This window comes from Octopus sinensis, linkage group LG8, assembly GCF_006345805.1.
Source record: "Octopus sinensis linkage group LG8, ASM634580v1, whole genome shotgun sequence".
Taxonomy (NCBI): Eukaryota; Metazoa; Mollusca; class Cephalopoda; order Octopoda; family Octopodidae; genus Octopus; species Octopus sinensis.
Window position 1 is genome coordinate 6,154,634 of NC_043004.1, and position 13,739 is coordinate 6,168,372.

General features: G+C 34.5%; 1 protein-coding gene across 15 annotated transcripts in view; it reads right to left on the bottom strand.

The window, feature by feature from the left end:
* Positions 1 to 13,739, bottom strand: part of LOC115214989 (trafficking kinesin-binding protein 1) — a 257,960-nt gene that overhangs the window by 28,196 nt on the left and 216,025 nt on the right. For 13 of the 15 annotated variants that reach the window (XM_029784096.2, XM_036505230.1, XM_036505232.1 and 10 more), the window contains 5 exons: positions 11,483 to 11,613; positions 9,900 to 9,974; positions 8,966 to 9,183; positions 7,320 to 7,538; positions 6,814 to 6,837 (listed from right to left, as the gene is read on the bottom strand). In XM_029784096.2, the coding sequence (XP_029639956.1) occupies positions 6,814 to 6,837; positions 7,320 to 7,538; positions 8,966 to 9,183; positions 9,900 to 9,974; positions 11,483 to 11,613 (667 nt within the window). The remainder of the gene's footprint in view (positions 1 to 6,813; positions 6,838 to 7,319; positions 7,539 to 8,965; positions 9,184 to 9,899; positions 9,975 to 11,482; positions 11,614 to 13,739) is intronic. The other 2 variants (XM_036505233.1, XM_036505229.1) reach the window with 1 other exon arrangement.

The following is a 13,739-nucleotide window of genomic DNA, read 5'->3' on the forward strand; positions in this document are numbered from 1 at the left end:
AAACTATGTTAAGTAGTATGTAAGACTAATATATGGCACACTGTACCAGGAGAGAAACCATATTGTACATATATTTTGAAGTTTGTTTTCAATGAATACATTCTGTGCTGGAATGCCTATATCAAACATAACCAACATATAGGTGCTTCTACCAAATTAGCAGATAAAATTTCCCTTAATGTACTTGCAACTATCTTGACTCTCTGCTATCTTTAAACTAGACTATACAATTACATTATAAATATAAGGACCACACCCATAACAAATATAGTGTGCTAAGCCTAAAATAATTATCAAATAATGAAGGTCTGAAGATCATCTCAGAAACCTTATATCTGCCATGTCTATGACAAAAAGAGAAGAAAACAAGGTGTGTGTGTGTGTGTCTGTACACACACACAAGGGGGTGCTGAAAAGTTCCTGATTTTGGGTAAAAGAAAATACAGGAGGATCAATTTTATTCAACATATTCCCCTTTCAGAATCACACACTTATTGCAGCAGTCCTTCAGTTTTTCTAAGCCCTGTAAAAGAACTTGGAAGGTTGGGTATCCAACCAAGCCTTTCACGATAACCTTCAAGCCAGGAACTTTTCAGAACCCCCTCATATATCATCATCATCGTCGTTTAACGTCCGTTCTCCATGCTAGCATGGGTTGGACGGTTCGACCGGGGATCTGGGAAGCCAGAAGGCTGCACCAGGCTCCGGTCTTATCTGGCAACGTTTCTACAGCTGGATGCCCTTCCTAACGCCAACCACTTCGTGAGTGTAGTGGGTGCTTTTTACGTGCCACCTGCACTGGTGCCAGGCGAGGCTGGCATTGGCCACGGTCGGATTGGTGCATTTTATGGAAGCCAGTCGAGGCGGCACTGGCTTCGGCTACGATTCGGATGGTGCTTTTTACGTGCCATCGTTGGTTTGCCACATTTCTGAAGATAAGAATAACGAGACCACTTGTTCTTTATTTGCTGAGACATTGCATCCTTTAAAACCTCCATGCTTCCTGAAATTCACCAACACTACACCTGATATCCGCCCCACCCTCCATACACATGCACACATGTATATCATGATCCATACACTGTTCACTTTCTTGACTTTTGTACATAATTCTATGTACTGCACATGCACCTTTGATGAGTTGTGGTGCACCTGAGCACAATACACAATAATGTCATGATTATTATTATTATTATTATAATTATTATTATTATTATATATGATGACAGATATGACGTACACTCATTCAGATGCACACATAAAGAGAAATGTGACTGAAGAAGGTTGCTAAATTAAAAAATGTAAGCTACAAGATTCAAGACAAAGAAAACTGAGAATGTGCACATTCAAACCATGTGGTTTAATTATATATGCAAGAGAGAATGAGCTGCCAAGTAGAACTTGACTAGGATTTCAAACTTTACTGCCAAAAATAGAACCAATTATTTTTGTTTGATATAAATATGGTCATACTGATCAGAAAAATATAATAGTTAAAAAAACTGCTATTGATAACTGCAATAGAATTATTGATCTGATCTAGCAACAGAGATTGCATTTCTTTTTCATATTGTGATTTTTAGTGAACTTTTGTAGATGGTTGATTGATTTAAAAGAAATATCAAATATTCAATACTCACACACCCACACATACATATATACAGACATACATACATAAACAGGGAGGGAGAGAGAGATTAAAGAAAGCAATGAGCACAGAAAGATGACTACACAAGAAGGATAAGTTTTTACGAACTTTATATTAGTTTAAGCTTTATATATATATACATATATATATATATATTGCGCGTTTGAAATCCTGTTGCTAAATCAGTTACTCAGTTTCTGAACAACAACTACTGAATAAATAGAAATCACATGTGCATATGTATATATATATATAAATACATAACAAGACAGCTGTGCACAGAATTATTGAAGACCACCTGCGGCTGAAATAGCAATAGAATAACAGTAGACACAGCAATCAAGCAACACACACTCACACGACTAGGAACAGAAGGCAAAAAGAAGCTGTTTTTTTTTTTTGTTTTTTCCTTTCAAAGTGAAATGAAATTCATGCTCCAACAAATTTTTTAAAAAAGCCCAAAATAGCTAAGCAAACAAAGGTAAATAAAAACAGCTTTTTAAGATGTTAATAGAGAGGAGATAGACTAAAGTCATCACAGATTAGAGCAACCTAATTATATATATATATATATATATATATGAAACCAAGTGTATTGATTTGTGTTTGAATTACATTTCGAAGAATAAATAAGCACACAATATCTGATAGGGAAATTATTTTTAAAGCTCATCTATATTATATACCCCTAACATTCCCATTCTCTTTATCTGTTTGTATGCACCCTCTTCAAATTAGACGAACCAGTGCAACAACTTTTTCTTTTATCAACATACCTAACAAATACTTGCTTAAAGAAATGTATTTTAATGCTCATTTTTCTTTTATACATAGTGTCATTATAAAAGCCTTGTACATGTTTAAATTTAAGTTAAAAGAATTGCACAAAGACTTTATGATACCCCTGGACTTAAAACTTTATTCTTGGGTTATTTTCTAATTTATTGCAATAAAAAGAGACCATGTTCAGTTAGGTGAAGTATGCACTGGGGCAGAGTAGTGGCGATTTTAGCAAGCAGAACTCTATGAACTTAGTATCAAATCTGACATGGCTGACCTTTTGATTCAACAAAACAGTATTTCTAATATGTTTATCAATATCTGTTTACTTTTTTTCCCCAAAAGACTTTGAAAGCATGCATGAAATATTTGGAGAAAATACTGTTTGTAAATGTACAACAAAAGCTTCAGTTAATATTTCAGATTCCAAAGGAAAGCACCAATGGATAAGATTCTTCTAAACATAAAGGCTTGTTGAAAAATTAAAAGGAACTGTTCTTTATTAGCTTTCCATCAACCTTAACTAGAGGACCAACACCAAGGCTACTAAATGCCACCCACACCATCACATCCTCACCCTCTGCTTGAGCTGTCTTTTTCATGCATTTTGGATGGAATTCCTCGGTTTGGCGACGTCTGACATATGTTTTACTATCTGATCCAAATATACAGAAGCATGACACGTCATTCCAAAGGACCCTGCACCAATCTTCGGCAGTTCATTGAGCATGGTTTTTTGCGAAATTAAGGCGTTTGAGTCGAATTCTTTCGGATATTATTGGCTTTTTCCTAGCGATTTGTCCATGTAATCCAAATTCTCTCAAACGGTTACGGACAGTGTGTGGTGCAAAAATAATACCATTCTCATTGGACAATTGTTTACAAATGTCAACAGCTGTCAGCATTCGGTTGCCTTCCAGAAGTCGGTGGATTCGACGGTCCAACTGCGCCGTCGTTTTTCTTGGGACGCCAGTCCTTTGCCGATCTTTATGTTGACCAGTCTCTGAGTATAACTTCCATGCTTGCACACAAGCCATTTTACTGCACTTTAGTTGCTTGCTGATGTTCGAAAAAGAAACTTTTTGCTGGTGGAGTAATACAATTTTTGCTCTCGTGACTGGACTGAGGGTACGTTGTTTTCCCATTATTAATCAATTTTATAATAATGTTAAATTATAACACTATATAGTGCAGTTAGGCTAGTTGTGTGACCACCCATTTTGGCAAAATAATTTGCATACATATTACATGGTCTTAAACTAATTTTGCTGGTAAATTTGAAATGTTTATATCAATTTAGAATTAGAATTCTTCAAGTTTTATAAAAATAGTTACTGTCTGCATCACTCAAAAGAGAAATAAATTTTGCATAAGGTGTAAAAGATAAAAATAATTTGTATGGTGTTAGCAACAAAATATTTAGTAAGAAATAGAACTTTTATCATATACATATATACATACATACGCATATATATATATATACATACGTATATATACATACATACATACATACATACGTATATATACATACATACATACGTATATATACATACATACATATGTATATATACATACATACATACATACATATGTATATATACATACATACATATGTATATATACATACATATGTATATATACATACATACATATGCATATATACATACATACATATGCATATATACATACATACATATGCATATATACATACATACATATACATACATAAGGTTGTGTAGCTAATATTTATATCTATATTCAAGATACAAGAGGAAATTGTAATGATACAATTTAATATTTGACCTACACAGTCACGCAATCTAAACTAATTATAAATATTATCTTCCTCCACAGCAAGTCAAAATAGATTGGGATACACTGAATTAAAGCAGTTCTTACATTGACCTAATCTGTGATGACAAAGAAAATTTCAGAGTTTTCTAATAATATTCGACTCAATATAAGGTTGTTTTCCTCTTTTTTTATATTTAAATGTAAAAAAGTATATATTTTATATATATAAAAGCACTGGAAATAGAGGCAATAAAATTCCAGATTTTCAGAGCTTTGATACTAATTTCAAGACATTTTATATTATTAATAAAGTTTCCTGGAAACTACTAATTGGTGTTTGCAGGATAAGGATTGGTACTTATGTCTAGGAACCTAACAGTACTCTTTGGTCCTTTATCTAAAGTGTGTTGAATGTTGTGTTGTGGTGTGTTGTGTTATGATGTGGTGTGTTGCTGTGTAGCATGTTGCAGTATGGTGTGTCGCGGTGTGTGTTGCGGTGTGGTGTGTTGTGGTGTGTGTTGTGGTGTGGTGTGTGTGTATGTATTGTGTGTTAAAGAGTAAAAGAGAATGAGAGAAATAAAAAAAGAGACAGAATAAAAAGAGACTCATATGGTTTAACTCAGCTATTTCAGTCTATCTAACTGAAACTAGTGATTGCTACTAAGAAAAGCATCAACACATCAGCTGCTAAGATAATAGCTAAACATGTCAATCTATTCCACAAATAATACATACACAGTAAAATGGAAACAATAAAAACAATCCCAAACTATCACTACAGCAATTGTTTACATCACCTAATGAGTTCTCATTACTCATACATATTCTCATTAACGTATTTGTCTGCCAAATCTGATTCTTACTATTGTATCTGCCTGTCAGTTTCTCTTGGAGAGTAACTGCTTAAAAACCTACTTTTTCTCATTTTCTTTTGAAGCACTCATAGAGTGAAAACAGGTTGGGATGTGAAATAAAAAGATGAAACACTACATCTGATTTTGGTCTTAAATTTTTCTAATAAGATTACAGTTTTTAAAACTTTATTCTGCATTTTCATTCAATATATATTTGAGGGCCCCATTTGTTGATATTGACAAATGAGTGTCAATGGAAATGCCTGCTTACTGAATCATAGGTAAGTGGCTGAATGTTCCAGAAACTTGTACCCATAAGATAGTCTTCCAGTAGAATCAGTGTCACGCTGCATGACAAGGCTAGCCTTCTGACCCACAGGTACAGCACATCTGATGGCCTTCTACAGAGTTTTTGTTTCTTTCACTAACAAGACTTAGGTTCATCAGAGGCCATGGTAGAAGGCACTTGTCATGTATGTATATGTGTGTATACACAGTAATCCCTCGACTATCATGGGTATTACATTCCAAAACCTCCTGCAATAGGTGAAAATCTGCGAAGTAGAAACAGTACTTTACTGTATTTTTAAAATTATTTTCATAATTTTTATATATTTATTTTATTATAAATGTAAAACAACACCATGGAGGAATCAACGTAAGCTTAAATGATAAACCACGATAGGTGAACTGCAATATAACAAGGGATTACTATACACACAGAGTTGTGTGTGTGTGTGTAATTTAAGTAAATAAAAATATTGAAGATTAAACTTTCTTCTAAGTCATTCTCCAATATGCGATTATTTTTGTCATTACAATTTCATAATCTAAGCCCAATAGATATCTTAACAAAATCATAATATACTGTGATTATATCATAATAAACTATCTTTAAATCTAATAACTTTTATAGAAAAATTAGAAATAATAAATGTCAGAAAATAATTGTTGTTTATAACTAATTGCATCAGGCATTCTATTGCCTTCTCCAAGAAGTCAGAAGACTTGAACCGAGCATGTCAATTTTACAGCAAGGACACTTCTTACAGGGATGATTTATATACATGACAAGCGCCTACACAGTTTCTGTCCACCAAATTCACTCAAGGTTTTGGTCAACCCAAGGTGCCATGTAGTGGGACTGAACCCAAACTGACTTGGTTGCAAAGTGAGCTTTTTAACCATATAGTTAAGCTTACATCAAATTTAGAAATATAAGTAATTTCATTTTAATGTATCACCTAACACTTATTTAGTAATGCAAAAAATTCATCTACCTTTTTGTACCTATTAATTATTATCATTATTTTCTTTAACTGGAGTTAATTCTTTGCTTTACTTTAAATGTTTAAAGAAATATACATTCAGAGAAATAATTGCAACAAGAATCTTCTCTGTTTTTGTATAAGTCAGATATAGGTTTCAGATACATATTTTGTAAACAACTAAAAGATGAAATTGTAAAAATAGATTAGTTTTTACACCAAATTAATTATCGCACCGATTGATTATTTAAAGGACTTCCCTACCACCTGAGAAAAATAATAAATACCAAGCAGCTTTGATAGCAGATTTAAATTGTATGAGTAAAAAATATGTCATCAGATTTTTTTTTTCTATTATATATTAGCAAATGTTAGCTGTGAAACTCTGGAAATGTGGGAATTTTCTCCCAAGCACTAGATTATATACATATGTAGTCAAGGAAACGTTCAGCTCAGAAATATACAATACCTGTAAGCTCTGAAAGGCGGCCATCTTGAAAAATAGACATATATATTTTGTTGAAAAGTTTTGTAATAAAAAAAAAAAAATATATAGCTTTAATGAACAATTAAAATGAATAAATAAAAATAAAATCTATGGATGACTGGAATCAAAGATCAAGAGAAATTTTGACATATTTAATTTTCAGGAAGACAAAAAAGCTATAAAAGAAATGCTGGGGGAGATAACGATCTCATGATTTAGGTGGTACCTTAACAAGTTGTTTTACTAGTTCTTGTTTTAAATATACTCAATAAGAATTTCATTTCATTTTATGCATAGAAATTGTAAATTTAAATTGGATTGTTCTGACCTACACAGGTAAGTGAAAGACTGAAATAAAAATATCCAAACAGAAAATAGAAGTTGCCAGTGGGAAAATGTTATCTTGTTAGATAGAAAGATAGGGGACCCTAAATGTCAATACACATTTGATCTTAGATCCAGTAAGAAATACAAAGTAGGTTCCTTACCCAGACATACTGTCCAAATCAGCATTGTAGCCATCACTAATAAAGGATTCTCCGTCAGACAAATAGAGGGAGCTTCTCACTGAGACACTAGCAGATCCTGGGGTACTGCTATCACCACCTGCAGCTTTCAAGAAAAGAGAACTGCTTCGTTTATCTTTCATTCTTTGGGATGCTTTTTTGGCAGCTCGAGCAGTCTCAAAGATTTTCCAGTTATGAATTCTAGAATGTGAGAAAAACATTATATTGGCAATATTTAACACAAGAAATTATGAAAATAAACTTAACAATAGCATCATGATGACATTTTTAATACAACTTGCAAGGTAGTGAGCAGGCAGAAACGCTAGCACACTGGGCAAAATGCTTAGCAGTATCTTGTCTGTCCATGTTCTGAGTTCCAATTCTGCCAAGGTCAATTTTGCCTTTTATCCTTTCGGGGTTGATAAATTAAGTATCTGTTGCATACTGGGGTTGATCTAATCGACTGGCCCCCTCCCACAAAATTTCCGTCCTTGCGCCTAGAGTAGAAAAGATTTTTGGCACAACTTGTAATTCTTGCAGATTTTGGAGATGGCCAGCAGGGGGAAGGGATTAGTCAATCAACCTCAGTATTTGACTGGTACTTATTTAAATGTCTCTGAAAAGAGGAACAGCAAAGTCACCCATGACAGAATTTGAACTCAGAACATAAACTAGCTTGAAAAAATGCCACTAAGCATTTTATCTGACGTGTCAACATTTCTGTCAGCTTTACATCAACACAAAAATTTGTTGAGGAAGATTTTCTATGGTCAGACCATACGTGTTTGAAAGCAAGATAATATTTCTCCAAGGCCAGACATGTTTCTTTTGTGGAAGTCTGGAAATGATGATGATGATCATCATCATCGTTTAACGTCCGCTTTCCATGCTAGCATGGTTTGGACGGTTTGACTGAGGACTGGCAAACCAGATGGCTGCACCAGGCTCCAATCTATTCTGGCAGAGTTTCTACAGCTGGATGCCCTTCCTAACACCAACCACTCTGAGAGTGTAGTGGGTGCTTTTACATGCCACTGGCACGAGGGCCAGCCAGGCGGTACTGGCAACGGCGACGCTAAATGGTGTTTTTTACGTGCCACCTGCACAGGAGCCAGTACAGTGGCACTGGCAACAACCTCGCCTTGCATATATGGAGGTGATAGCCACAAACCAACTATCACATGATATAAAGACAAGAGTGGATAGCAGGCGGACACACAGGCTTCTTTCAGTTTCAATCTACCAAATCCAATTACAAGGCTATGGCTGGCCTGGGGATTTAGTAGAGAGCACTCACCCAAGGTGCAATGCAGTGGGACTGAACCTGAGACCATATGGCTGTGAAGCAAGCTTCTTGACTATACAGTCACACTTGTGCCATGTGTAAATTATAATTATAAATTAACCCAGAAGCAACAATGTGTAAATTTAAGAGAAATATTTTAAGAAAATAGTAGAAATTATAGAAGCAATATCAAGTTGTAATCTTTATTGTTTTCATGTTCAAAGACAATAAAAACTACAAGCTGAAGATAGCAAACAGTTTCACAGTAAAAATTAGCAATTTCAAATACCAGTTTATTTATGGTAATGTTAGATAAAAAGCATTGTTTGTTGGTATTTACCTTCTCTCAGCCGGAGAGTAGCCAGCTGGGTATTCTATCTCACCTCGCATTGATGATTCAAGTTCTGAAGCGAGGGAGTCTCCCCTCATTAAAGATGATGTAGACATATAGTGCTTTGAGGCACTTGGCTTGTGCTTACGACGTAACGTTCGTAACTCATCTTGGACTTCTTCAAATAATTCAAATAATTCATCATAGCGATCCTGCCATTCAGATAGCTGAAAATAGATATAAATAAATAAAATAAAATGTTTCTTACAGAAACTCATTATTTAAGGTCTGTTATCCACGCTGACATGGGTTGGATCTAGGAAGTTAACGGACTGTAATAAGTTCCAATGTCAGTTTTGGTATGGTTTCTACAGAATGCCCTTCCTAATGCCAACCAATTTACAGTGAGTACTGGGTGCTTGTTTTCATGCAACAGTCACTAGTGAGGTTGCCAAGTAACATGCAAGACAAGAACAGAACAAGAAAAGGGATAAACCACCTTGTCTAAATGGGTGGAATATGTGAGTTTCCATCAATCAAATCCATTCATAAATCTTTAGTCAGCCCAGGGCTATAGTAGAACACACTTGCCAAAAGTACTGTGCATAGTTGGGAAGCAAGCTTCTGAACTACACAGCCTTACCAGAGCCTATAAAATCTAACATCATTGGGGTCTCCTTGCAAGGGCAGCGTGTCTTGTTAGTAAATATAAACTAGTTTACCAACATTGCCACAAAAGATTTGTTAACCAACTTTTTATATTTATAGTGGAAGAAAGCAACAGGAAACTTTTGGGGGAAAAGTTTACTATTTCCCTTGTTTAGACTGTGATTTAAAAAAATACAAAATAAAAAACAAGCAAAATTTTTCTATATAAATTCCAGAGAGAGATGAAGGGAATACTATTTCAATAATAACTGAAATAAACAAAGTTAATACTCACTTCTTTGGCCAATTTTTGCTGTGTATCCTTGAATGCCTCAAGCTTTTTACTATAATCTAAATTTTCTACAGAGACCTGGAATGAGAGAAAACAAAAGAGGGAAATGAATAAATAATGTTTGTTGTCAATTTAATTATTTTTACTAGCAAGCTTGCTCGTTATGTTGTGTTAGAGAAACATTTATAGAACAGGTTTGCTTCTTGCAAGAGGTTGCATGAAATTAACTAATGATAACTAATCAACAAACTTTATTAATCATTTCAAATATGTAATATGAAACTTTATTTAACTTCACTCCTTAGTTATTTCGGAAACATACAAACCTAAATCATAAAAAATATAATCATGTCACTAACCCCATATCCCCAAAATTACTGGCCTTGTGCCAACATTTTAAACCATTATTATTACTGTTATCTTAATACAATTTATTGTGATATTATCATCAGGTTGGCATGGGTGGCACAGATGGTAACATGCTGAGCAGTAATTAATTTTATTGATAAATGACCGAGTTCAAATCCAAACAGTCAGCTTTGATATTACATTTTATCTCACGGCTAATATTTACAATATTTGGTTTAATAAGTTCTGATTGCTCCAACACATCACCTGTGTTAGTGTGTAGATACAAATATGCAATAGAAATTTATACAGGGTCAGGGGGGTGGGTCACCAAAGCCCAAGTAATAGGGGAGAGCAGAGATGACAAGGACATGACTTTTCACTTACTATATAGGATATAGCATCATTGGTTTTTGTAGGGCCAATCAGTGATTTACACTGGCAAAAGATACACATACACATTTTTATCTCTGCTTTCCACACTGATATGGGTTTAATGGGATATTTTGAGGCAGGTAATGTTTTACAGCTGCATGCCTTACCTGATGCCAACCCTTTTAGTTGCCTCTTTCAACACAAAGGGGATAAGGTATACCTGTCCTGAAATAATTCTTTGATTAATTAAGGTAAAATTCTCAATCAAAAAGTGGAAATTATTGATCCTTTCACTGTCATTTTAGAATCTTAGAGTATATTTATTGCTCAGATTAAAAGAAGATTTTAAATGATTGTTTAAGGTTTGAAGATAATTGGAATCAAGCTAACAACATTGGTTGTTATAACTCTTTTAATGACTTCATGATTTAATTAAGGAGGAGGAGAGAATTATTTGATTATTCTTTCATTCTTTTACTCGTTTCAGTCACTTGACTGTGGTCATGCTGGAGCATAGTTCATTTTGACTTCCTAACCTATATGTGGTTCACTTTCTGATTGAGAGGAGCAAAAATTGCGTGGCCAATTGAAACAGTTGCAGTTTACATTCTTACTTCATTCCACTAACCCAAAGGGAATAATATTCAAAGTAAAAATTAATTACAACTATCCTCTATAATGAAGCTTTGGAAACAATAGTAAAGCAAAAGGCACAACTTTATTAAATATTAAGTTCTGAGCCAAGATTTTCCTTTTCATTTAAGGGCCAGTTATTAACCCGTTCTATTTTGTGTGTGTGTGTGTGTGTATTATGTTAGAATTAAAACAAAAACAAACTGAACAATAAAGCAAAATTTACACACCTCTCTGTTTTTTCTCTGTAAATCCACAACTTGGGAAAGAAGACTCGTAATCTCTTCTTTCTGGCGTGAACTCTCTTCTGTCTTGCGGGCCAACTCATCAGAGAAGACCTCAAGCTGACTGTTGACATCGGCTACAAACATGAAAAGGAAGACAACACTCAATCAAAAGACATTTAAATACATGATGACAATGTTATGTAAGACATTAAACAAGGAGAATGCAATAAAAAAATCCCCCTGCATTGCAGAAGCATTCATTCTGCTCCTGAAAATCTTGCTATAAAATCAAAATCCATAGAATGTATTTTTGCATTCACTCTCATGATACATAAAATGAAAGTCAATGAAAAATAGTTTTATCAGCATCATCATCATTGTTTTAACAATCCGCTTTTTCTTGTTCACATAGGTTGGACACAATTTTGCTGAGGCAGAATTACTCTGGCTGAATGCCCTTCCTGTTTGCCAACCCTCACCTGTTTTCACAGACTGGAAGTGAAATATGGTGGCTGCATGACAGTGAAACTCACAACTCTCATGCAACAAACACAAACCCACACATATGACGGGCTTCTTTCAGTTTCTATTTACAAATCCATATACAAGGCTTTGTTTAAACCAGGACTGTAACAGAAGACACTTGCCCAAGGTGCCACACAGTGAGACTGCACCTGAGACCATGTGGTTGGGATGTCTCCTTACCACACAGTCACACTTGCATAATGGAATTTGACATTATGGCAAAATTTTCAGGAACAGAATGTTTATATATGTAGGGGATGCTTTGTACCTAGTTCAACATTATTGTAATATGAATTCCAATTATCTGATATTTCAGAAGTTACACACATTACTCAACCACAAGGTACAGTTCTTGGAGGAGTGTGATGGTTTATGTGCCTCGATGATTCTGAAAGCTATTCTAACAGGGTAAAAGGTCCTGATAGGGCCTCCTGTGCTGCACAGGTCAAAGAATAGGAGGCTAGACTAACCACTTCTTCCTAGAGTTAAAAACAAATCCATATAGAGCCAGCAACCCTACCTAGAAAAAAAAACAAAGTTACAGAAGCATTGATGACAATCCAAAACCAATAAGACCGGGGAGAGGAAGGTCTCCCATCAGGGAAACATATGACACAGAGCAGCAAAATCCAAGGCAGAGGGTATCCAACTGGAGAAGTGCAAAAAAGACTGCCCAGAATCAAGAACAGTGAAAAAAAAAGTCACCTATGCCCCATGGGAAGTATAGAACTTGTATAGTATACAGGTATATAGTATAGTAGCCTGTATAGCATACAGGTTACTTGATGATATGAAGGTTGATTTTTTTTTTTTTACTCCTAAAATGCAAGATAGCTTTAATAATAATAATAAAAAAAAAGAAAATTGAGAAAAGTTTTTATCTTTGATAAACATACTTGTTTTTAAGTTTCTGAAATTTGCATTGTAATTTTATTTAATAATTCAAGTAGTTTGTGTATCATATTTTCAGAATGCTTGGCTTCAATAGTTTTCATGTTCTCATTGGTGTTTGTATGTAGGTGGTGGTTTCCTACCAGCTTCTGATTCAAGGGTTTTACAACTTTGCTTGTAGGTTCTTTATTGACCATAGTACCTACTGTACTTGATAGCATATAAGATGTACTTTTCTACAAAAAAATAACCTCAGACCCTACATGTGAAGCTGAGGTACTTTTCTACAAAAAAATAACCTCAGGCCCTACATGTGAAGCTGAGGTACTTTTCTACAAAAAAATAACCTCAGGCCCTAAATGTGAAGCTGAGGTACTTTTTTACAAAAAAATAACCTCAGGCCCTACATGAAAAGTTGGGCTTCTAACTAAATATTACATGCTTTGAGGCACTAAAAACTTTTACTCTTGAATATGCATTGCTGAAAATAGGGTGTGTCTAATGTACCTGTATATCTTTTATACCATCAAATACAGTAAGTATCATTAGATATGTTTGCAATATGAAATTTCATAGATTTTTCAGAAGGACAAGATTTTGATAAGTAGCAGATATCTCCTTCAAGATTTATGTGTTTATAAATTTTGTACAATATAAACATTACTGTCTCATTATGTTGAACTGAAAAAGGTGGCAAGCTGGCAGGAACGTTAGCACACCGGGCGAAATGCATAGCAGTATTTCGTCTGTCTTTATGTTCTGAGTTAAAATTCTGCCAAGGTTGACTTTGCCTTTCATCCTTTCGGGGTCGATAAATTAAGTACCAGTTATGTACTAGGGTCGA